Here is a 26295-nt window from a genome sequence, read left to right as displayed (position 1 = left end):
GTACAACATGTCACCTCTAGTACACAAACCCTAATATTAGTTTACTCTCACATCATCTTATATTTTTCTTGGAGACTGTGTGGAGGTATTTTTGTTAGAGATTGTGTGGAGGTTGCCCCTTGTACAAGGGGTGGCTCATTCTCTCTCTCCTAACTTCTCTCCTCCAACTCATCACCTAATCCTATGTGGTAAATTTAGGGGGTAACATGTAAGGGCTTATAGTACTTGCCCTTACTGAAATGGGCGGTCACAGTGGGATGATGTGGCGTTCAGCCCGGCGCTGCCACGTCCACGAGATTCTCCAATCCAGTGCTCGTCCACGATGGCGCCAAGCTCATCGCCGCGGGAGCGGCGAGAGACGGCAGTGCAGCCGGCGCCATGAGGATGCTCCTGCCGCCGACCTCGCTGCTCCGCGCGGCTCCACGAGGACAACCGCGCCGCTGACCTTGCTCCCGCCACCGACCTCGCTGCTCCGCCCGGCTCCGCGAGGACGACCATGCCGCTGACCTTGCTCCCGCCGCCGAGAAGGACGCGCCGAACCACCGCCGTTCCAGATCCGCCCCGACGCGGTGCCGAGCTCGTCGGCACTTCGATCCACCGACGTGAGTGGTAGGGAGAGCGGTGGAGGGGGAGAGGGGCGCCGGCGGTGAACTAGCCGAAGGAGGAGGGGGAGCGGTTCGTGTCGTGGGGAAAGGCAGAGAGAGAGGGAGATAAAAAATGAGGAGAAAGAACAGGTGGGACCCATTGTGAAGGAAAAAATAGACCACATGCACTGAGGAGGATATTTCTTAGGAAGTTCTTAGTTTAGATGGCAATTTTGGCTCCAAAAAATTGGTGAAACATTGTGAAAACCATAACAAAACTTGCGGTTTGCTCTTTCTTACCAGCTGGGGCAGATCATGCTTTCCCCAATGATTCACGGGTGACAGATGAAGGTGGGATCTCAACCACTATGAAAACAAAAAAAAAAAAGCATGAACTCACGTATGCTTTTCACGTGAGGCTATGAATAGGAAAAACTGCTGGAGACTCGCATTATCTCGGTCCAACGAAAATATCTCGACGTGGTGGCTCATGGTACCAAATCTGATCATTGGATCTAACAATATCTATTCTGTTCTGTTAGATCCAACGATCGGAAATAATTCAGTAACATAAGGTATCAGTACCTTGAGATATTTTTGTTGGACCGGAACAAATCTCTTATATTTAACTCTGACTATATCCTAGATTTATGATCGAAAACACCTGGGACGACTCAACAATACCAACTTGATCAGATTTTCAATTAAAAGGGCACCACATTGATCTGTTTTTGTGCTGCGCAATTTCATACTGTAGAAGAAGTAGAATAGATGCCTCTCACAAAGTGTGGAGGTGAAATCTCATATATAAATAGCTGAGTTACAGTTAGTGCCGCAAAAGACCAAGAGTTACACTTAATGCTGATGCTGAGTTTACACTAAATGTCACAAGTTACATAAGCCCAAAAGTCTAGAAGAGAAACAGTCTAAGGATTAATAAATAATCCTAATACCCGCCTGCAGTCACAGCGGGAGGATCACGAACGCAAATACTGGACCGAAAATCAGTAAATAACCAAGAATGCTTAGAGACGGACGTCGGGGGTGACTAAAAAAATCGGACACCCTTGTCATTATCCAAAACTTGAAGGCTCCCAACTACTCCCTCTTACCTCTTATGCCAAACTCCCAGCTTACCTCCACCACATGTTTCTTTTGCTTTTCTTCTCTTTGCTTTCTCTCTCTCCTCAAAGAGTTCAACACTGCCATCGCTGTCGCGTTGCTCTGCTGCGTTCTCTAGCCAGTTGCCGCCGAGGTAGCTTCCTCGGCCAAGCACGGAGAGGGAGCAGCAGCTCGGGCCGGATGTCGCGTGCGTCACTGCCATTGCCATTGATGCTCTCCTATTGCTTTGCTTCTCGCGAAAATGAAGTTTGACATTTGTTGCTCCTGGAAGTGACGAAGGTAGCAGCCAAGTCACATGCATCTTTGCTCCTGGAGTATGCAACACGAATGTGTTTATGCTTCTTAGCGCCGTGAGATGGTCTGTTTGGTCTTGCTCCTCCAATCATAAGTCTTCTAAGTAGCTATTGTCATGCTACGGGAGTCAGATCCAACTCCAGTCACCGTCGTAGAGCTAGATTTTGCCACTAGTGTACAGAAAGAAGGCAATTTCAGTCACTGGAGCAGGAAAAAAAAAAGGTGAAAGGTAGGTGTTCCAATCCATTATTTCATCTTGTTTTGCTTTGGTGTATTGGAATGTTTCACCTCCTTTGATTAAGATGTTCCACATGATCGATGTGTACTATGTTTTTTCGATGTTGCACATAGCAAGGTCTTCATGTTTCAGGCAGCCTTTTCTAATGTTGCAACTCCTTGAAACATCTTTTATCATGCACTGGAACATTTTTAAGCGAGGATGAAACATGTGAAACATTTCTAGTTGAAACAATTTTCATTGAGTGATGAAACATATGCAACAATTTTTTGTATAGAGTGGAACACCGTTCGGAGATTGGCTAGGTCCGATCCCTAGTCCTCTCCGTAAATAACTGAACCGGTAAGCCTTTAGTCATGATGTCCGCGAATTGGTGCGATGAAGGGACGTGAAGCACCCGTACTTGTCCCAAAGCCACCTTTTCACGGACAAAATGGATGCCGATCTCGATATGCTTCGTCCGGTGATGATGCACAGGATTGCCTGTCATGTAAACATCGCTTACATTGTCACAATAGACAACAGTAGCCGAAGCAATTGGGACATGAAGTTCCTGGAGCAATTGCCGCAACCAGCAGCACTCTGCATGCGACGGCATGTGCAACGGCACGGTACTCCGCCTCAGCACTGGACCGGGAGACTGTAGGTTGGCGCTTGGACGACCAAGACACCAAATTGTCTCCAAGGAAGACACAGTAGCCGGATGTAGAACGGCGGGAAGTAGGACAACCCGCCCAATCTACATCAGAGTATGCCGTTAGGGACGGAATCGGGCTGGAGTTGATGTAGAGGCCGGTGGAGAGACGCCCTTCACGTACCGGAGGATACGCTTGACCAATGCAAGATGGGGCTCGCGCGGATCATGCATGAAGAGACAGACCTGCTGAACGGCATATGCCAAATCCGGTCAAGTAGGGCACCAGCGATGCTCCTGTATTCCGAAGGGTCGGCGACCGGTAGGTCGTCTATGGTCGAGAACTTGGCATGAGTGTCCACTGGTGTTGATGCAAAAAAACACACACCAGCCTGGGAGATCTGCTTAACTCCAGTGCAAGTCCTAAATCTTACTTTCGGGTTCAAAGATGTGCCAGTTGATTTGATCCTGCAATTAACAAGAAGGAAAAACAAGAAAACCGAGGTTAAATCCATAAACGATAGCCGATCGGCTAGGGGCCGATGACATATCGTTAATCATTAAGCCGATGTTGTTGGCACTAGATCGGCAATGAAGATTATAGCAACGTAAAGTTAAATCTACTCAATCGGCTGTAGATATCAATAATATATAATATTCCTCTCGAAATATATTTAAACCAAGTGATTGGGATAGATCGAACAGTAAGTCGAGACAGTATAAACCACTTATGCTTAAAAGTACTTTGAGACGAAGATTATATATACACTCATAGCATAGCCGATCAAATAGATATAACATGCATCGGCTAATACTCCGATACCACTCTATATCAAGATATTAAAACAGACAAAATATATCAAACAATAAGCCTAATATACTTTAATGCAATAAGATCTTAATATAAAGGGCAGACTTAGCATATCAAGTGAACATGTAAAGATTAAAGTAGCTAAATCAGGTAGGATCGGCTGAAACCCCGATACTATCTCTATTGATGATCATAAAACAAGCTAGATGTAGCAGTTATAAATATTACTTAATAGATCGAACTCAACCGATGCAGCATTAAGCATAAGAATAAATGTAAGATCCAAACAAGTTGATGAAAACCTCTAAGAGATGGTAGATATGCTATATAATCTAGATTAACAATGATATCTAACTCTATCGGCTGCCTTCCAATAATAGATGTTGGCAGTTTAGGGTTAGATTATGATACTAATAAAGATTATGAAGCATATATGATAACTCGATGATTTATATAACCAAGATTAGAGTGTCATAAAGATGTAAGCACTACTCCCAAGAACGCAAGCCATCATGACGAGTTCTCTTTTGGACACGCTGACACTGACTGCAAAATTCTCAGTTCTCTTTCAAATGCCACAGAAGTGGATGTGATGTCTTCATCTGTCTATGAAGAGGTAGCTCTGTGATTTTAATATACAATTGCTTTGATTTGTTATTGTGTATGCCCTCTTTTAACATCTTAGGAGTTTGGGACTTTTTTTTACAGGTAGTGCAAAAGGTATTACTAAGTGATCTTCAAAGGTGCGGGACATTAAGCAATCTTAGAATTTTGGCACTTGCTGAGTGGTTTCTGAGTGATGACTGCTATCCATTAATGTACTTGCTTCGGCGCTCGCCTAACATAGAGAGACTTGCCTTACTTCTTGGCACGGTAGGATATACCACCCCTTCTCCATGTTGTTATTTTTTCTGATGAATTGAGTCTAATTGTTCCTTATTCATCTTATCAGTGTGGAGCTATAACGTATGATCTCTGTGACAAGTTACCAAATGCTACGGCAGAAACAGGCCCCAGCTTGAAAGAATCGGAAACACCAGTTAATTGTGAAAAGCTGAGGAAAATTCTAATCATTCACCCACAAGGCGATAAAAGAGTCCGCATCATTGTGAGGATCTTATCTGCCTATATTGTTCCTCTCCCTGAGATCAGAATTGAACCATAAGGTCCCCCAAAAGAAAAAAAGAATTCTCCCATATGACTTATAAGTTTGAGGACGGTGAGACTCTTAGAATCCAGCATTCACATTTGTTTCTTGAAATTCCAACCTGGACAATTGATTACTGTTTCAATGCCTTGATGCCACTGATAATCATGACCCTAAGGCCCTGTTTCTTTCAGCTTAGGATTATTATAATCCAGATTATTGAGAGTAAGCTGAAAGAAACAGACAACTTATTGAAGTAGCTTATTATAATCTGGAGCCCAGCTTATTATAATCTGATAAGCTCATTTATGTGAGCTTTTTCTAGATTATTGGGTGAAAAATTACCCACCATGCCACCCCACTCCCTCTTTAGACTTGCAAACTCAATAATCTAGGCTCTAATAATCTAGGAAAGAAACAACTAACTGCTTATTCTACTACAGATTATAACAATCTAGTTTATAGTAATCTGACTCAATAATTTAGATTATAATAATCTTGAGCTGAAAGAAACAGGCCTAAAAATCTTTGTTGTAGGTGACCTGGATTTTCATGACTTTTGGGTGGTCATCTGAAAATGGCAGAGCCCCTATGATTCTTGGATCGAGGACTCAAGTTTTTTTTTTTTACCACATTCATGATCTGTGTAGAGCAAATGTCCAGGTGCCTTGCAAGACTATTGTATCCGTGTTCTCTCTGTCGTTTCCAATTGCTACCTTCTGTGGTTGGAAGGATTGTTGCAAGTAACTAGTGTTATGTCGACGTGTTGTTTAAACTGTTGATAAGTGCATGCGTTGCTGATAATATGGCATCTGATGAACAAGTTCTTTTAGTCGAAAGAAAACTAGGTTCACCCTGTTATTCTAGAGATTGATTGTCACGGTTAATGCTTATATGCCGTAGCTATGCCCAATTCACGATCTCTAGCAAATTTGCAGAAACAATGCATCTGGTAATGTTGATATGTTTCTGGGATCAGGGCTTTCAGTTTCTTGACGATTTCGAATCCGTGCAGCTTCTGAACCCCAGCGTGTTCTTGCTTTTGTCTCAGTTGTCTGTGTTCGCTCGATCGAGTTCATCTATACATAATCCGTCGTCAATTTCACAGTATACTGAAACTCAATTAGGAAAAAAAAATGAAACAAAGATTCTGAAAAATCAACCACCATATTCAAGGTCGTGCTCGCACCCATACAATCTGAAGATTTACAGAAACCTTTTTACTACAGCATGAAGCTTTTGGCGTCCTTTCACATTGGAGGCGGATAGCCAAGGAAGAAAGGCGGCTTGGATTCTCCATTGATAATATGCTCTAACCTTTGCCTGGACCAAATGCAGAGAATCAAACATGCACCAGAACTGCACTCGATTATTAAAAAGTTTGGTGACAAACGTATGGGAATAACGATAGAATGTCACCTTATTACTGTGCCGCTTACAAAAATATATAAATGAGATAAAAGATTAAGTGTCATAACAGTAAAATAGTAGACGGCATATGAGGAAATTGATCTGAATATACTGCATTTTGAAATTGGGTTCACAGATTGGTTGACGCTATGACAGCTTCCCATCTTGTTTGGCTCAGATTCATTAATCTTGTGCCATCACTGTGCCAATCTTAACCTTCAAATGAACAGCTTGCCACTCAATTATTTTTCAGGGACCTAGAAACAATAAAAAAAAGGGATAATGCTATGTTAGGATGAACTATAGTTTTAGCAGTCTACCACCATGCATATGTATCTTGTGAAATGACTATGAGCAACTGCAAGTGAAACAAAATATAGCATTCTCACGTATGCATCAAAACAATGAAAAAGCAAAGATGATTCAGAATGTGATGGTTGGTGTTGCAAATTAACCGGGTTTCTCTTTAGTACAATATTGGGGACAAGATCAATAAGAGATACTCCCTCCATCTCAAAATATAAGCATTTTACACGGTCTCCGATATACTAGTTTGACCAACAATATCTATAAAAGTAAAATGTTTTAAATAAAAGGAGTTGTATATTATGATAGTTTGTTTAATTATAAATGTAGTGGCATCAATTTTACATGATTGATATTTTATTTATTTTTTGCTATTAATAGCCAAAGTTTAAAATGTTTGACTTGTCACTATGCTAAAAATGCTCATATTTTAGGATGGAGGGAGTATATATCTTGCCTGTTGATGTTGGTAAGAAATACTTTCTTTCATTCTATTTATCTCAAGTGTTGGACGATTGATATGATGGTCGACTACGTTCCTCGCAGCTGCCACAGCTTCATCCACATCCCCAACCTTCCCATCCTTGGACACATATATGTTGACTATAAGCTTCTCCAGGCGTGGCTTCTTCAACAACCGGAGGTAGCTAAGGTAACGATGATGGTCATTCGACGACGGATAGACATGTATCTCAAAAACTTTTTGATCGGACCAGCTTGTTGGCTGAAAAAAATATATATGCACAAGAAATAATTAAGTCAGATTTTATATATGTAGGCAAAAAACCAGCATAAGGAAAATCGATTGAAATGATCTAAGTACATTACGTACTGTACATACACGTACCTCGTTGTCGCCAGGTGAGCGCATCTTCTCCTCAGATATCCTATAAATTTGAAGGACTGGACGGTTGGAATGGTCGTGTGCTGCATTTGCCAATGCCACCTCGGCTTCCTGCACTTCCGCGGCAAGGGCATCCTTGCAGCGGATCATAGCGTCAACCGACTTGAGCGAAGTTCTTCCAAAGTCATTGAAGCCTGCAAGCAGGTTGTCAAGGCCGGCATGCAGGTCTGCTGCATCTATTAGGAACCGCACATCGACACTGAATTCAAGGGATTCAAGTCTTGGCATGAAGCTAGATAATCCACTACTGGACTCGCAACCATGAAGATCAAACCAGACAAATGAACCATGAATGATAAAGAATCTCAACTTTTGAAAAAAGTAGTCATCATCGGCAGATTTCTTAATGCTTATTAGCTTGGTATACCGGGAATCCAATCGGAGGTAACAGAGCACTGGGAGCCTTCCAAGGGTTTCCATGTCCTGCACTTTCACAACTTGCACTGCCAAGTATAGATGCGAGAGGAAACCAAGAGTTGATGAGTTAATCCACACAGGTAGGCTAAAGAACCTGATGCATTGCACTGACAGCTGCCAGAGCAGAGGAGAGGACACAGAGCCTGCATCTGCATCTGGTCTGGTACACTCACTTACTTCACTGCCTTCTATACGCATAGTGTGGAGCTTATGTAGACTGCCTACAGACTGTAGAAAATATCTCTTCATGCTCTCATCTTTCAGCCCTTCAATAAGGGCAGCATTGAGCACCCTCAGTTCTCTGAGGTTGCCTAGTTCCTTCACAAACTGCCTTACAATGACCTCTCCGTGAAGATATATGTATAGCTCTTGCAGCGATGTCAGTTTCCCGATCAAACCAGCTGGCACCATCTCGACCTGGACAGTAATACGTAGACACAACAGCTGTGTCAGGAGACCCAGCTCCTCTGGTAGCTCTTCTATTCTACCACCAGAAGTTTCACCCGAGTCAAACACTTTTAGAAACTTGAGATATCCTAATTCTTTAGGGAGCCTAGGAAAAATTACGAATGAGGAAAGCCGAAGGCACCTCAGGTGGCACAGCCTTCCAACATGCTGCAGGCGACTTTCTATGTAAGCCGGCATATTACAATTATCCATGGATAACACACGTAGAACTCGGAACCCTGGTGGTGCCACACTATTATTGCCATTATTGCACTGAGTGGCAACAAAGAACCTTACTTTCTCCATATCCATATTAGCGTATTGGTAGCTTGTGATACTCGTACGGTGTAGGGCCAACCTACGAGCATTGCTGATCTTAGGTTTTCGTTGCTTATCATTGTCCGGTATAGTGACAAAGTTTTGTTCACTTGTCAATGAACAGGCTAGATCGAGCACCATGTCATGAACACGACAACCATCTATATACCCAATATCTTTAACCTCAGTTGGCTGGATCATGCTTCTATTTATCAGCTCATTGAAGTAACTCTCCCCAGTCTCATATAATTCTGTATTTGTGTTTTGATCCTTGGGGATAAAACCTTCAACTATCCACATCCATATCAGACTATTTTTGTTAATGATATAATCTTCTGGAAACATGCTTAGATAAAGCAAACAATTTTTTAGGTTTGAAGGTAGATCGTAGTAGCTAAAAGACAATATCTTTTTAGTATTTGCCACTTCATCATTGTCTTCTTCTCCAAAATCAATAGCACTATACACTTCAGACCAGTCCTGACCTGGCTTACTAGCCAACAAGCTAGCTATCGTAATGATAGCTAATGGCACACCAGCACATTTCTTCAAAATTTTGTCACATGCCTGAGTTGATGAATTGTCAAGATGTTTGCCTTCACAACCAGTTCTTTTGTTGAATAATTCTTTAGAGTTGTCACGAGAAAGTGGTTTAATATTGTACACATCACTCACAATTGTGGCAACTTCAGACTTACGAGTAGTTACAATTACTTTACTTCCGCAATCATTATCTTGTAGAACATTTTTGAGTATTTGCCATGATGGCTTATCCCATATGTCATCAATAACAATGAAAAACCTAGAATGTTAGAAGAATTGTGTAAGCACCCCAAATCATTAAAAATTATGAGTCATCAATATGAAGTGTTTTTCTTTAAATTTCATACGTAATGGAATAAGAATCAGTGCTGAAAAAAAACTAGTTGAGACAGGGAATTATGCATGAAATGTGAGATGCTGCAATTCATTGGTAGAGAACACACCATTGGGTTAGGAACCCCACATAGATGTTGGTTTCCCAACCGGCACCACTAAGACGAAACTAACGAGGAGAAACCATAGCCTATGAGGTTCCATGAAACCAAAAAAAAAAGGTCAAGCTCGATGAATCGAACAACACTCCATCACTCACAGAGCATGCACTCACAGATGCAAGAACCCATTCATCAACATCCACATACCACTGTCCATCCAACAAAAAACACATACTCCGAGATTGAAAGGTTTCCGGGAACATCGAAAAAAAATTACAGAATCAAACATGCACAAGTTACTCTCTTTTTTTTTAAATCCTGATCATCTTTATCATCTTCCTCTCCTTCCAATCTCCTCTTTTTTTTCCTCCTTTTCTCATTTTTCCTCCTTCTGTATTCTCTTCTCACAAATATTTTTCTTTTGAAATTATAATTGTTTAAGGTGTATCTGGCTATCCATCATTGGAAGATCTAGTGATGACAGACTTTCCTGTTCTTGCCACCAGGTGATTATGTTCATGATGGTTTTACATATCTCGTGATAGAATGGCTTGCCCTTAACAGGGAGCAATCAGATCGTCCATGGACAGTACCGTACCAAAACTAAAGCAAGATGACTAGATGAGACTACAGAAAATCTTCTATGCAGCCACCAAGTTTCATATCGGCAATTGGGAGACCACTGATTTTTGGAGGCCAATTGAAACAGCCCTGCCAATACTTTTCTCCTACTGTAAGAAAATCCAAGTTGACAGTTCAACAAGGCTTTCAATCTTACAGATGGGCAAGAGACATACAAGGGGGCCTGTCTATCAGGGCAATGGAAGAATATTTCCAATCATGGGATGCAACCCGGGATGTAAAAAAAAAAAAAGGCCGGCCTGCACATCAGGAAAACAGCTACGAGCAACCGATAATAAGCAGCAAGGAGAGCATTGACCAAATAGCAGACTCAGCCAAGAAACGCAAATAATACACAAACGGCCGAACAACTCAATCAACTTTTAACAAGAAATTTTCCTGTATGTATGTATGTATGTATGTAAGTCGCCTACACAAACAACGCTATGTATGTATGTATGTATTGTTGAGAAGTAGAACAACAGGAATGGTGAGGCACGACACCAGTATATACAGACAACATGTCATCTAACAAGTTCAAAGCAGAGTAAGTGGCATGTATGCGGAGACACAGGTACATCTGTCTCATCTCATCTCCACCGGCCAGCTCCAAGTCTTGGTATGTATCTTGGCGACCAGTTACTGCCAAAAGCCTTCAGTGTCATGTGGTACAAGCCTCAGCAGTTTTATGTGTACTGTTTCCAGAGACGGGACATTCTGCCGCAGAATTTGCACGACGCAGTTGATTCTGTTGTCAGTCTCCCACCCTTCAATTTCAAGGTGTCTCAGTGAGGGGCATTCAAATGGGCTCACTTGTGAGTTGAACACTATCTGAGAGCGCTGCAAAGAGAAAGTGTTTAGCTTAGAACAAGAGTACGTCAATAATGGCATGGAAAAACTAATCTTAAAAAGCTCAAGCAAACGCAAAAGCTACCTTGTTAAATTTCAGAGTTAACTTCTTCAAACAAGGTGAGAGCGCAAGCAACTGGGCCAGCAGGTTGCAATCAGATATATAACACCAGTCACTTACAGTCACACGAACAAGGTTTCTTAGGAAAACCCACTTTGGAAAGCGAAAGCTGTGAGTCAAGACCTCTTCCACAATCTGTGAAAACAAAAAAACAAGACAACATGCCTAAGTTTATCTTCAATTTGTCCAAGCACACCATGTGAACATACCAAAAGGAACACCTCATAAATTAACAGAGCTCAGAAAACATCAGGGAGCTTAACATCAAATCTCCACACACAAACACACACAAAGAAAAAAATACTGATTTTAGGGAGTTCAAGTTCCTGACCAAAACGGTTCAGGCCTTAGCCAGTTACAGTTCAGTTGATAATGCTAATACTAAAGAGTACATATATTTCCTCTGAATGCAAATGTCGGTTTTAACTTTGCACTTCATAGCCAATAACTTGGTATACCTCCGGAATCACCATTTTCTAAGCTTCTAGAGTTTGAGTTCTTGTTTTAGTAACATCATCTAGGTCAGATCTAAGTGAAAGTCAGAAACTCAGTACACTCTCGTGCTACCTTTCTACTAGCCGTGAATTAACAGAGCCCAGAATATCATGGAGTTTAGCATCAAATAAGAGGAAATAACTGATTTTAGGGAGTAAGAAAATGATTCAGGCCTTAACCGTTAACAGTTCAGTTGATGTTGCTGTTACTAAACAATACAACCATTTCCTCTCAATGCAAATTTCAGTTCAACTTTGAATTTGATAGCCAATAACTCGGTATAACTCAGGAGACACCATTTTCTAAGCTTCTAGAGTTTGATTTCTCGTTTAAGTAACATCATCTAGCTCTGATCTAAGTGAAGCCAGAAACTCAGTACACTCATACCACCGTTCTACTAGCCGTACAGATATCCTGGTAGCATGATATGCTCAAGAAGTAATGTCAGTAATGTTTTCTATCACCAACCTCCAGAAAATGTGTCTACTAGAATCAATTTCTCGGAGAATCATGGCTTTGAATATCAGAGTTTACATGTGCACTAGAGTATCGATTTCTCGTAGATCAGCTCAAATCATAGCATATTCTCCCATTGTCCCAAAGCAGAATTAAATGGCATTGTAAGTTATGAGAAGAACATGGGGGTTTAGAAAGCATACGTTTCCTGTTGACGACAGAAGCCTTAGTTCTGGGGCTTGTGAGATCAAAGAGAACATGTCCCATCTGTCAGAGACATCTGAGAAAGTGTAGTCATCTAGGTAGATGGTAGTCTTAAACAGGGCCTGCATCTTTCCAAGTGAAGGGGTGCAGCGAGCACCTCCCTCAGTGGCACGAAGCATGAGAAGAGTAAACGTGTCCAGAAAATGATCTTGATCACCATCGATCACACGGGCATCGATACTGAGAAACTTCAGGCTAGCAGATGAAAGTTGAGCCTTTCCAAATAGACATCCTTTCAGTTCCAACGTCTCCAAGGATGGGCAGCCTGATGACAAGTTGAGAAGCATAGCATCACTGATTGACACACGAATAAGGTAAATCTCCTTGAGACAGCGGGATCCAAAGGTATCACAATCCAACTTAAGCAATTCGAGCTGACGGTAATATCTGATACCAATCACACGAGCTTTGCTTCTCACAGCACTTCGCACCCAGATGTTGGTCCTTTTGTCGTCCAAGAAGTCATGGGATCTGCACGATCGGATCCAAAAGGAATCAATTGACAGGCCCTTGCTCTCGTATCGGGCCATTCTGCTGTCAACGAACGAAGCGAATCCGTTCTTGCTCGCGAAATCGGCCGTATTGAAGTCGACTCTATTGGCATACTCCCAGAAGTTGCGCCAAGAAGATGACAGGATACACGTCCGGACCGCGTCCCGTGTGGGCAAGAACGAAATAATACGGTGTATGAGCTCGTCAGGGAGGTTGGTCAGCCGGTCGGCAGCATCGGTAGAGTCGTCCATGGCCATGGCGTCGTCGTACAGCGCGCCGGATATCGGAGGCGAATTTCGTCGAACAGGTGGCGTGCGGTGAACCTGCGCCACAAGGAAACAACAAGACATGGGCATGGGATTACACGCAGCAGGAGCAACAAAGAAAGTCAAGAACGCAGCATCATCATCCCCATAGCTCCTCGCGGCGCCGCTGAATCAGAAACGACGACATTGGTGGCGAGGCAGCGGTGGAGGATTTGGGGGAGGAGAGATTGGAGAAGAAAGCAACAACGTACCAGGGCAGGGCGCGCGAGGCGAGAGAGCGAGACGCCGATTTGCTCGTGTGACTGACGACGACTATTCTTCGAGCGGTGTATATATATATACCGCGGCCGGCGTGGAACTTCTTGCCACCTCGACGGTTGCGGATCCACGCCGTCCAATTTCAATCCACCGTTGGATTTGCAGCCTGATTGTTCAGCTGCAGAAAATGAACCCAGTTTTTTTCTTCTTAATTCATTTTTCAGGAGTATATTAATGAGCTCAGTATTATTATTGTGGATTATTAATTTGACTATAGAATAAATTAATATTTTAAGAATAAACTTAGTAAAACAAGTGCTTTAAGCAATTTAGTAGAAGATTTTTTTTCCAGAAATTTATGTTTTTTTTAAAAAAAAGTACAGTAAACAATATATTTCAATAATCCGGTAAATAACCAACCGTTGAGTTATAGTAGGGTTGTTTTACGAGTGAATCTATTCTAGTTGATATACCCATCAACTTCGTGTTTCTCTATAATATATACCATTGTTTTTACCAATTGTTTCTATAATACTTTCTCCGTTCAAGTTTGATCAGCATATTTGGTTTGTGCCCCAAGATCAAGAGGAAGAGCACAACTGTAAAACGGATTTAACTCGGCATGGAGATCTGAGAGAAAAAGCATTGCATGCTTAACAAAAGGGACATATGCAGAGTTTTTTATTCATCTCATTCGATGCTAACGGTGAGGCCATTGGCTCCATGCATGCGAAATTAAAAAAAAAATTAGACAATTAGGCTGAACCAGTAGAACTTTTGGTTTTTGTGGTTATGCCTCGATCAAATCTGAACGGAAAATGGTGCCGGGAACCTACTTGTAAAAAAAGAATTCTTAAAAAGTCAAATTATAAATATTTTTCTTCCAAATAAGATTTTCACGGCTGCTGCGGCGCCCAAGATATATTTCTAATAAAAAATTTATATTTTGATCTTTTCAGAAAATTTATTTTACAAATATATCATTGGCCTGGTCTTTTTCGCACTGATCTCTCTACTACCTCCATCCCTAAATAAGTTCATTTTTCACATTTCTATCCCACACATACCAATACAATCATTGCCCACTGTACCTTATCTATTCCTAATGCATTTATTTCATACTTCTACTTTCACATACTTTGGTCTAATGATTATTTAAAAGTAAACTTATTTTGAGATAAATGGAGGGGTCAAAAATGACCTTATGGACAGAGGGAGTACATTTCTGCTGCTAGTGGAGCGACGGTGTTGGTGCCAAGATGTTGGACCCTGAGAAAAGGGTCTATCAAGGTCCCAGCCTCTACCTTGGGCCGCTCTGCCTTCGCCGTTATCTGGGTCGAGCTTTCCCATCCCCATCCCCATGAGCTCCACCGCCGCCGCACGAAGGGGAGGCTTTCATCAGGTGTCACAGGACCGAAATGCATGGTGGCGAGCTCAACTTGGTCAAGCTACTGCGAAAAGAAGTTGAAGCTAGCTTCTTTATCGGGATTCAGATAGAGAAGATGGGAGAAGAGAGAATGGCACGTGGATCAAAGTGTATTTTTTTAATTTATTTCTAAGACTTACACTTGGGTCTATACATTTTTTTTTCTGACGGTAGACGTCACATATTGCTATGTAAACGACACACGAAGACCAGGTCAGCGTGTCAGGTAGGCGTCATATGGAATAAAGCCATAATCTAAATAGTCGAGGGAGGCATAAATTGAAAATATATGATTTTGAGGCTAAGTGATTTGAATCACGCTCGTGCTAAAACTAAGGGAGGCAATGTTTCCTTATTCTTTTTAATGGTAGTAGCTAAATCTACAGATAAGAGAAAATGTATTAATGTGTTACCCATATTTCTTATTTCTTCTATAGGCAAAATTATTTTAATCTAATTTTATATGTGGCTATCCATTTAGGTTTGATCTTTTCTTTAATATCAGAAAGTTAAAGGGGTAACTACAAAATTTAGTGAGATTAGATGAGGGTGGTAGATTCATTGCCACCACCACTATTTCTTTTTTTCTTTGAAACATCACGCATAAAATAGTGTGATGCTTTGTATTGATGGAGTAAAAAAAATATTACAAGACTATAGCTCTAGAAGGCTATAACCAGTTAACCACTATTTCCTTTAAATGAGTATATGTATCCATTAGTTTCAAGCCCATCCATATATCAATATATGGGCCAAAAATAAGGCCCATCCAAAACACGGATGATGGACGAAAACGTAACCACAGTCGGGGTGCACCGGGAGACCGAACCTACGTTTCCTCCGACTTCTAGTCCGAGATGATCGGTTTTCGTTGATCGAGCGGCCTAGAATATATAAATTAATAATTATAGTGAAATTTTGAGGTGATCTTGTTTGTTTTTTCGTCATGGAGTCATGGGGACGCGAGGAGTTCACGGCGATGGAGGAGAAGCTCGTCGAGGCCCTACGCCACAAGATGCAGGGCGAGACGCAGCCGTCGTCGTCGTTGTTGCCGCCGGTCGTCTGCTTCGTCCACGACCTCAACGTGCTCGCCTTCCACCCCCAAGAACTCTACGGTACGCTATAATATACTAATGGAATCGGATCATATCAGACCGAGAATTGCTGTTTTGATTGATTTCAGTTACGTTTTCAATCAATTAACACAGATTGCATATTGCATGCTGCATGCAGATGAGTACAAGATGGATAATTTGCACGCCGGAGATGGCGGCGGCGGCGGCCTGGTTTACTACTTCTTTGGCCCAATGGAGCTTCACAGCGTCGGCGAGAATGGCTCACCAATGCCGCCGCCGCCGCCGCCGCCGCCTCGCACGACCAAGGACGGCGGCATATGGAAGGCATGCGGCGGCGCCTGCAAGATCATCGATGCCGGCGGCGGCAGGCTCGGCCAGAAGGTGATGTTGGTGTACTACGAGAGAGGCTCCAGCACGAGGAGCGAGTGGGGTATGGACGAGTACACTACTACCGACGTCGCCGCCGGCGACCTCTGCCTGCGCCGCGTCTACCGGCGCGACGAGACATGGGAGGACGAGCAGCGGCGGCGGGTCAGCTCAACGGCCGTTAGAGCCAAGATCCTCGCGCGAATCGAGGCCCGATCTTATTGCCCCCCTTAATTATCCCGCAATATTAACATATATAGGATAATTACTCTTCTTGATTAGTACATGAAAAGTTAGAAGAAATATGTTGCCTCATCCTTTATATTCCTCCAAGGCTCTAAGTTATATTTTGAACCCTATATACCCGAGGCGCCTACAAATCGGACGCCCGATTTGCTAAAAGAAAAACCGGGCGCTGTTCCACTAAATAGATCGGAAATGTTTAACTAAGGAGATAAAAAATGTTTCAGTCGTTTAAAAAGCAAAAATATATACAACCAAATCACCTCATGAAACATTTTGCTACAACGTATGAAACAATGGTTTTTAAAAAATCAGATGTTGTTTCACCCTATATAAAAACAATGTTACAGCAAATAACGAAAGAATGTTTCAATTCTTAAAAGAAGTGAAACACGGCCAGATCTCTAGATGAAACAATTTGGTTCAATGTATGCAACAAACGATTTGAAGCCATTACAACACTTAAACCCCGTGTACATCAATAACCCACGTGTCCATCAAGATGAAATGAAATTATTAAACTGTATCAAAATACATTGCAACATTTGATCCATATAGAGTGAAACATCACAAGTACACTTGCTGAAATATTGTTGGTGGAACAAAAAATGAAATGAATTCCCTTAATAGGGTGTTTCCGTTATATCCGGGCGACTGTTACCATGGGGACACGCGTGGTGGGGACACTTGGAGCTAGCATGTGGGCGGCGGGCGGCGCGGCGTCCGATTTTTCTCCCACCCATCACGCGTCCGACGCGTGACATTTTCCCTATATACCTATATATTCTGTTAGTAGATCATGAGTGAGTTGACCGTTATTTTTTTTGAAAGTTATTGCCCCCCTCTCTCTCTTATGCTTGTACACTGGCTTAGGGATAAAAACAGGTGAAAAAAAACAATTTTTTAAAAGGGATATAATTATTTGACCAAATACTAAAAAAACTAAATCAACTTTGATAAAATTCGCATTCAAAAGAATATCAGACACAAATTTTGGTTCCCAATTTTCTAGCTAAAACTCTTGCATGGATTTAATAACAAAAATTTCAATTCTGCATTGCCATATTACCCAGAGCTGCAGCTCCTACTGCCACCAATTTTCCGTACTAAGATTTATAGAGTAGGTAGAAAATAAGTATGAGAAATGCACGATAGTGTTATCTCTTGTCGATTTAGCTTTAGGTAGTAGGTTTGATTGTGCCCTTTTACTTTTAGTTATGGGCCAATTTTGATCTTTTGTGCTTAAGAATTCTAGTTATACCACAAATTAAATATACTTAGTTTTCATGTAATTAAGATTCAGGCACTCCATAATTTTTGGGTTCTGAACAATCGCGCACCTCAGACATACCACTGTACGGTCGTGATTTCATAATTGATCCCATTTCAATAAATGGCCATGAGTTGTCCGTTATAATTTTTTTCAAGATGACTATATTATCCCCCCTCTCTCTAGTGTTTATAGCTTATTACTCCCTCCTTTCAAAAGTATAAAAGTATAAGACATATTCCATTCTTTAGTTTTTTTTAAAAAAATCTAAGTCATATTTATAGTCACTGTGTGCTAAATTAAATTGTTGATCGAAACCTAAAATGTCACTTTATAACTTAGTGGTTGCAACTTTATTGGTTTTGTCACATGGTGAATGAGTCAATTGTTTCTTGGTCTTGGTGAAAAATAAATAGGTCTTAAACTTTTAGATAGAGGGAGTACGAAACATAATTATCAATATGAAAATAATATTTATAAAAACAAAGGCGATACAATTATTTGACTATAAATTTAAAGTAAATTTTATTTTTTAAGTTAACCCGGAATAAATTTCAATGAAATTCATACAATATTTTGGTATTTGTATGAGAACATGCTTGGGGAGAATTTGTGTGAGAAACTGAGAAGCTTCGGCGATACGGCGGAATATGCTTCTCAGTGATGAAGTGATGATCTGTGATGTTGCTATTTTGGTATTCTCTACTCCCTCCGTTCGGGATTTTAACTTTTTGCTTATACTGTTTGACCACTTGTCTTATTCAAAAAATTTTTGTGTAAATATAAAAAACGAAAAGTTATGCTTAAAATACTTTGGATAATAAAGTAAGTCACAAATAAAATAAATAATAATTCCAAAATTTTTTGAATAAGACGAAGGGTTAAACAATGTAAGAAAAAGTCAAAATCCCTTATATAATGGGACAGAGGGAGTATAGGGGCAGATCTATCCATTAGGCGGGGTGGGTCGACCGACTCAGCTACGACTCGTGTCGCCCACACTCTCAAGACTCCCTTATCCTCTTATAGCAGCCATAGGCCATCAAAATTAGGTATAACAAGGTATAAAAACTCAACAGATTGAGACACTTATACGAATAAACTATTAATACGATATGTGTTGTGTTCGATTGCTCTTATCGAGAGTGAATATCTCCGTTCTTCGTCCTATCTATATTTTAAAGCTGCGTCCGTCACTGAGGGAGTATATGCTATTCTTCGATTGCTACAGAACGTTTCGATCTTCTGATCTGAGATTTCGATTGATCTACCAATTTGTCAATCGTTTGCTTTTATGAAAGGAAGCTCCTGTATTTCTCTCTAAACAAACTAAGACAAGGTTATATAATTACACGTAAAATTTTGAGTAACGAGGTTTTCACGGGTGTTTTTCTGTTACCGCTGAGAAAAATAATATACCCCTTCCATCCAAAATATATGAGCATGTTCAAATCTCTATAAAGACTGGGTTGTTATATTTTAAGATGAAAATAGTAGTTGTCAGGTCTCTTACTCTCCCTAGCTCCCAGAGTTGGCCCTGCCGCTGCAAGAGCTGACCGGCGGCTAGGACGGCGGCAGCGAGGAGATGGCAAGGCGTCGGCGACAGAATGCCTTCGGACGGTGGTGGGGGCGGCGGCCCAGCGGCTCCCGTATGTCGGCGTCGACGGCCTTAGGGGCTGCGGTGGCTCCCGTCGGCGCTAGCGGCCCTAAAGGCTACAGCGGAGGACGACGACAGCTCCTGTCGGCGCTGGCGGCCCTAGGGGCTGTGACGGAGGACGGCGGTGGCTCTTGTCAGCAGCGGTAGGCTGCGGCGGCTCAGGACGGTGGCAGTCTGAGCACTTTGGATAGTGTAGGCCTAGGAATCCAGTGAAGTGGAAGCCGATCCCGTCAGTTCGTGTCTGGTTGGATAGTTTCGACTAAACGACGATGACAACGGTTGAGAGTGGGCTAACAAGCAGCTGGCGTTAGCTCACCTGAAAGTGATGAAGATGGGACCAGTGGAGGTTTGCATCGACGACACACTAGGGGCGGTGATGACTGGATGACTTCCACTCATCAAATCTAGTTGTTTCAGGAGAATATGGCAGGACGCAGAGAAGCAGGGATGTGTCGAGGTTGTTTGGTTTTCTTTTCTTTTTTGGTTGTGTGTTCTCCTCCTTATTGAGATGTGAGTCTAAGACTGTGTTCGGGAACCCTCACTCCCTGGCACGCAAAACGGAGCAGCGTTTAACGCGTGATTAATTAACTATTAACTAATTTTTTTTTCAAAAATGGATCAATATGATTTTTTAAGCAACTTTCGTATAGAAACTTTTTGCAAAAACATACCATTTAGTAGTTTGAAAAGCGTGTACGCGGAAAACGAAGAAGAGGGGTTGGAAACTTCCTATCCCGAACGCAGTCTAAGTACTCTTATATCCTTTTGGCTATGCATATCATTCGTGGATATATAGAGGCCGGATTAATGTAAATCCATTATCTAAAAAGTAAGCATGTCTTTCTAATGGGTGTGTTCTAACGTGAGTTTGGTTTTTGCAACCTCCTCATTTATCGTGAGAATGCTTTCTCTTTTTTTTATAATGGATTTAAACCCGATCGTTGCTCCTTTAATTTTAGAATGCTTTATAAATTGTTAAATGGTGTTTTTTATATAAAGTTTCTTTAAATTTATTTTCAAGTTTGTAATAATTAGTACTCAAACACATTGCTTGCTTTAATTTGCTTTGTTTTTGTTTCGCATGTCGTGAAAAATCTCCCCAAACGTCGTACCAAACTTAACGTAAGGCACGTAACGAGGCAAAAACTCAATAAATATGAGTTTGTCGATTAAACATGGTCGATTTGGTCTTCGCATTAGATTAATTAGTGCATCACCACATAATTAATAAACGGAGTTGTTAGAAATATGGCGCCATATGCTATAGTCGATTTTTTTCAGCCACTTACACAGTAGTTACACCTCATTTACACCCCACTTACATATGTAATTAGTATGTAATTTTCGAATTTACATATGTAATTTTGAGACTTACATTGTAAATATACTAAAATTACATATGTAATTTAGGAACTCACAAGGTAAATACATACCGACTATTTTTTATAAAAAATATGGGCCATATGCTATAGTCGATTTTTTTCAGCCACTTACACAGTAGTTACATCTCATTTACACCCCACTTACACATGTAATAAATATAGCTACAACCTTATAAATAGCAACCTTCTGCTGATCGAGTTGTTTGAACACGCCACTTATGTCCCGTATTAATGTTCGCAACGAACGGTCCAGATAACTCGATATATTTGGCAGGCCCCTGCGAAAGAAAAAAGAAAAAGAAGAAAAGCTCGATATTTTGCTGTGGGCTCCACCGGTCATAGACACAGATACTCCCATATCAAAGTTGGGGCCAACGATCGAAGGGGGGAAGAAGCAGAACACCGCGCAGAGCGCGCTCCGGCGTCGGCGACGCCGCTCGCCACCGCGGCCACGTACACCTCCGCCACCGCAGTGCGGCATCCCCGCCTTGGAGACCTGCCCTCCAAACCGCCTTGAGGCTGCCCCCCCGCCCTCCGTCGCCAAGGGCATAGTGAAGGAGAGGTGGCCAGGCCACCACTAGGTACGTCTGCTAAGTGTTCGACGAAATGCTTCCGTGCTTACACCCGATTCGTTTCTCGAAGAGAATCTGTTCGATGGAGTGTGCCTGTGTAGTTTGTGTTTCAGATTCGGCGAGCACCTATCTCCCATCTTCTCCTTGACCTGCAAGGTGTTGCGCTTCAGCAGCAATTGTTTTTATCTGACCTAGCTAGTATATCGCGGTTTGCATGGATGTTCTAGAGAAATCATTCGATTTGCGAATGGAGAGTTTGATGGGAGTAAGGGAAGGTTCTTGCTAGATGCTTCTTTGAATTCGAACATGGATAGGGTTATGGACAAGCTGCGCTCGTTGGAAATTCTGGGTTTCGTTTTACTGATTTCACGTTTCTTTGCTTTGATGTGCATGCATGATAAGAGAATGTTACTTTTCAAAATTAAATTACACCAGGCCCCGTGATGTAGTTGCCCAATCAAGTGTGCTCACATATATTACATTGCTGTTGTTTATTGCAGTGGATGACTTGAATTTTTACTAGTGCTAACTATTTGTCTTTTAGTCACATCAGATTTTTGTTACAGGTGATTAAAAAAGAATCATCTGTATCCCTACTTCACTAGGTTGAATCCAAAGCACGGATTCTTAACCGGCATTTATGCCATGGTGTAGCATGCGATGTTATAGAGCCAAAAGGATTCTTTGATATAGTTCACATAGCCCTTTCAACTACTTCTATTGTACGGCACTTCAGCTTGCATTGCCGCTGAAAGGATACTGTGCTACTATAAGAATCTGGTTAGTTTGTGGCTACTGTGCTACTATAAGAATCTAGTTAGTTTGTGGCTATTGTGCTTCATCTATTAAATTGCTGTTGTTTATTGCAGTACCATTTGACTAGTGTTAAGTATTTGTTTTTTAGTCACAGAAAAATTATATTTCAGGTGGTTCCCAAAGGAATCACATGTATCCCATGGTTGAATCCAAACCACTGTTTCTGAACCGACACTGGCACTATGGTGTAGCATGTGATGATTATAGAGCCAACAAGATTTTTTTACCATAGTTCACTTAGCCCTTGCAACCACTTCTCTTGTATGGTTACTCACCGTGCATTCCAGCCGAAAGGCAATTCTGCTTCTATAAGAATCTATTTACTTTATGGCTATTCTTGCCTGAGAAGAACGATAAAACCAATGTAGTTTTGTGTGGTGAAAAAACAGTACATTGTCAGTTGCCAAACAGGACGCATATAAGAGAAGTGAGATGTCGGCAAATGGTTTGGAATTGGGAATAACTACAGAGAGGAAACCTAAACACTAACTCCCCATTCTTTCTATGGTACACTACCATCAAAGCATTGGCTGTAGATATGACACAGGTTTCTAACCACAATGGATTTATGTCTTCACACAACTGTGATCTGGATAGATAGCTTGGCTTCTAATAGCTGAGCATGGTTTTGTCAAGAAAGCTTTTACTACATAACAAAAATGAACTCACTTCTGATCACATTGGACGCACATGTGACTTCAGAACTCTTGCACAAGCTTGGTGAATTTCCTTGTTTTTACCTGAATGTTTCACATTTCTGACTCCCAGTATAGAAGGAATGGAACGTTGAAGTGATTATCAATAACAAACTATCAGTATTTTTTAAGAACCCCAGAGTTCTCTTTGGTAGGAAGTTTATTCTGATGGCACTAATTACACACAATACATATTTGTATTTAATTATCATATTAATCCATTTGTATGACCCACCCACATGGACGATTGGAATATGTACTTTATAATGTGTTAGTTCAATGACTTGAATCTCTTGCCTTTTCAGAGTAATTGGCGCATGAATTCAACTGTCCTTTCCTACCATGATGCTCTGTGGAAAATGCATCAACATATTGCTTTAGGAATTGCTAGTCATTCTGTTGCCCGTCACACTTCTTTCGTTTATTTTTCTGCTGATTGGTGCCTTTACATGTGGCTTGCTTCAGCATTTTTATTGCTTACTCTTTAACTGGAAGTGTTTGTTTGTTTCTTCAAGAAATATTTTGAGAACGTGCATTTGTGTCTTGCAGGACCAGAACATATTGGTCAAGTACCTCTGCCATTGAGCTGTTTCAGCCAGTGCAAATCCAAACCTTTTCTCACTAGGACACTGAAGAACAGTATTTGGTCCCTCACCACTAGGTAGTTAGCAATCTGCGTGACGAATTGCCTATATGTGCTTATAAATACTGTACTTTCTCTATGTGCGTTTGTATCTTCAAGAGGATCTGTTTGACAAAATGTATATGTGTGTTGCAGCTCTAGGACAAACCTCCCGGTGCATCACTTGCAGCTCTAACTTCAAGGTATTCAGAAACCGCAGGTAGCCTTTCTCCATCACTAATAACAAATAATTCCAGTACGTCTGAAATATGTTAAATGAAATGTTTCTATGAGCTTGTCAATATTGCATTCCATTGTTTAGACCCACAAAAAAAATTCTGTTTGATGAAAAAACTTTGTGTTGTTGAGTTAGATAGAAGATACCAATAGCTTTGATGGAGAGCAATATTGGCTTCAATGATAGGCTCAGCAACCTCCCTGATAAGCTACTCCACAGGATAATGTCATTCTTATCAGTACAAGAGGCTGTACAGATTTGTATGTTGTCAACAAGGTGGCAACACCTTTGGAAGTCTCTACCTTGTGTTCGTATCAATGCAATGGAATTCTCCACCAAGAAAGCCTTCATAAACTTTACAAATCTCTTCCTGCTGAATCATGGTCCCAAACCACTGGATGCATTTCATCTCAGCATTACCAGGTCGCTTGATCCAATTGATTTTGATGATGTTGACCTTTGGATTTTTGATGTTCTAAGCATGGAAGTGAAGGTACTCTCTATTGATCTTGACCACACTAGGGATTTGCATCTCGACCCTTTCATATTCAGGTCGTCATTCTTGAAAAGACTGCATCTTGCCAGCATGAATATCAGTGAGGACCTCATAAGACAGATATTATCTTGCTGCAAACAATTGGAGGATATGGAGATAATTCACTGTAGCATGCAGACGAACAATCTTTTGTCTCAATCATTGAGGAAGTTAAAAATGATACGCACAGATGCATGTGACAGTTGTGTTGGTGTTTATGAAGACCTGTCAATAGTGATGCCAAGCCTCAGATTTCTCTGCCTCGATGCACGTGGTTGTCGAGTGCCTATTCTAGCTGAAGTTTCCAGTGTGGAGAGAGCATCCATTATCCTGGGCGAAGATTCACTTGTTGATAATTGTGGTATAATCCAAGCTCTTTCCAATACAATGGAACTCGAGATTCTAGCTCCAGGGACTGATGTAAGTTTTATGATTTAATTTCATGATGATTTCCATTAACCTACACTATACTATAGTGTTGGTTCTCATAGACTTATTATCTACATTATCTGCAGGCTCTTGCATGCTTGTTACGAAGGGATCTTGGGCGATGTTATGTTTTCAGCAAACTAAAAGCTCTCTCCCTTGATGATTGGTGCTTAGCGATAGATTACAAGTCGTTGCTATATTTCCTTGCACACAGCCCGATTCTTGAGAAGCTCAGTCTTATCCTCAAGAAGGTAAGTATTATTTCAAAGCTTTTTCCGGTTTTAATGACTACTGATTTTAATGGGTAATCCTATATCTGTTGTAGTTCTCATTGAAGGCTTCAGAACCACCTGAAACAACTTTTCGGTGTCAAAATCTGAAGTATCTTAAGGTTGAATATGATGAGAAAGATGCTAGAGTTTGCAGTTTGATGGGACTTATATATGATGTTGCTCCATTCATCAAAGACACCATCGAGATAAAGCGTACTACTGTATGTATAATTCTTTGTACGTTTATGTCTAAATCATTTTGTATTTAGCTTTATTTTATTTATAACTTAACTTTGCTTCTTTTTTTTTGTGCTCCCTTGTTTCCGTGCAGGTTTCTAGTATAGATTGGGTTTTTCGTTGAGATGAAAGCTACTACAAATTAAAGAGTTCACTGCGTACCCGTTCTGAATAGAAAAATGGCCACTTTGTGCATATTTCACTTGGCATTCGTTTGTTCATAATTTTCGATTTCATCCATTACCCCTACGATTGCCCTGTACATAGAGCCGTATCACATTATTTGTGCTGTTCGTTTCGTCCCAAAAATCATTTCCTGAGGTTTCAGGTACGAGAGTATTTGCAACATGCATGTTAGTAACCGAGTGAGAACAACATTACCTTATTTTGGAAGGGGCAGTAGTTATCAATTAATTCGTTTGACCGAATTTGTTTAGTTTGTTTCTTTCTGCCTACCGTATAAATGTTGTTGTTTTTTTTTCCCCAGAATTTTATTTGTAGAACTACTTGATTGGTGTTTGAAGAGTAAGGAGCAAACGAAACGAATGCATACACTTGAGTTGTAAAAAACCTATCCCCTCATGCCTCATGTAATTGATTGCTATTGTTACATTTTTTTTTTGTTTTACACTGTGACCTGGTTTCCGTGATGATAGTCGTACCAGGAATTCTGTGTCCAATTGTAGTTTTTTGGTGGGAGGGGGCGATATTGCCAAAGATTTGGATTTTTTTTTTTGCTGATTTTCATCATAAAGTGAATTTTGATCACAATTCCACTCTTGCGTTTGATTAGAAATTCTGACCCGACGAAATTCAGACCAAACAATTTAATTACATGTTACACGCTTCTGTTTGTACCGCCTGAAGATTTCACAATCATTTTTTTTTTGTGTTTTCAACCTTGTAGCCTACTTTATTTCGATTTCACAGATTTTATCTCGATTTTCGTTAGCACGTCTTTGAAACCGCTAAACGGTGGTGTTTCGTGTGAAATTTTCTATATAGAAGTTGATTTAAAACATCAAATA

General features: G+C 41.0%; 4 protein-coding genes and 1 long non-coding RNA gene across 8 annotated transcripts; 3 read left to right on the top strand and 2 right to left on the bottom strand.

The window, feature by feature from the left end:
- Nucleotides 1–1746: 1746 nt before the first annotated feature.
- LOC127781504 (uncharacterized) lies at nt 1747–5803 on the top strand. Its single transcript, XR_008019013.1, has 4 exons — nt 1747–4299; nt 4392–4556; nt 4636–4902; nt 5368–5803. It is a non-coding gene; the product is annotated as an uncharacterized LOC127781504 (long non-coding RNA).
- Nucleotides 5804–6036: 233 nt separating this feature from the next.
- Nucleotides 6037–9826, bottom strand: LOC127782018 (disease resistance protein Pik-2-like). The gene is made up of 4 exons (XM_052309092.1): nt 9783–9826; nt 7394–9434; nt 7004–7270; nt 6037–6153 (listed from the first exon to the last, which is right to left on the bottom strand). The coding sequence occupies exons 1-4, from the start codon at nt 9824–9826 to the stop codon at nt 6037–6039; spliced, it is 2469 nt and encodes an 822-aa protein (XP_052165052.1).
- Nucleotides 9827–10631: 805 nt separating this feature from the next.
- LOC127782844 (F-box/FBD/LRR-repeat protein At5g53840-like) lies at nt 10632–13464 on the bottom strand. The gene is made up of 4 exons (XM_052310118.1): nt 13425–13464; nt 12355–13230; nt 11165–11335; nt 10632–11070 (listed from the first exon to the last, which is right to left on the bottom strand). The coding sequence occupies exons 2-4, from the start codon at nt 13162–13164 to the stop codon at nt 10870–10872; spliced, it is 1182 nt and encodes a 393-aa protein (XP_052166078.1). The 5' UTR covers nt 13165–13230; nt 13425–13464; the 3' UTR covers nt 10632–10869.
- A 2339-nt stretch (nt 13465–15803) lies between these two features.
- LOC127782017 (uncharacterized) lies at nt 15804–16533 on the top strand. Its single transcript, XM_052309091.1, has 2 exons — nt 15804–15972; nt 16091–16533. The coding sequence occupies exons 1-2, from the start codon at nt 15804–15806 to the stop codon at nt 16531–16533; spliced, it is 612 nt and encodes a 203-aa protein (XP_052165051.1).
- Nucleotides 16534–21221: 4688 nt separating this feature from the next.
- On the top strand, nt 21222–25695 carry LOC127781278 (putative F-box/LRR-repeat protein At3g18150). Of its 4 annotated transcripts, none has more exons than XM_052308214.1 (7): nt 21222–21432; nt 23484–23595; nt 23713–23759; nt 23930–24749; nt 24845–25009; nt 25084–25251; nt 25362–25695. In XM_052308214.1, the coding sequence occupies exons 4-7, from the start codon at nt 23952–23954 to the stop codon at nt 25389–25391; spliced, it is 1161 nt and encodes a 386-aa protein (XP_052164174.1). In that variant the 5' UTR covers nt 21222–21432; nt 23484–23595; nt 23713–23759; nt 23930–23951; the 3' UTR covers nt 25392–25695. The 4 variants fall into 4 exon arrangements, with proteins under 4 accessions (XP_052164174.1, XP_052164175.1, XP_052164173.1 ...); XM_052308215.1 differs by having other exon boundaries at nt 23713–23776; nt 23981–24749; XM_052308213.1 differs by having other exon boundaries at nt 23713–23776; nt 23934–24749.
- The last annotated feature ends 600 nt before the right edge of the window (nt 25696–26295 follow it).

The sequence above is a fragment of the Oryza glaberrima genome, chromosome 8 (genome assembly GCF_000147395.1).
Source record: "Oryza glaberrima chromosome 8, OglaRS2, whole genome shotgun sequence".
NCBI classification, from domain to species: Eukaryota; Viridiplantae; Streptophyta; class Magnoliopsida; order Poales; family Poaceae; genus Oryza; species Oryza glaberrima.
This window is presented reverse-complemented; position numbering and strand designations above follow the sequence as displayed.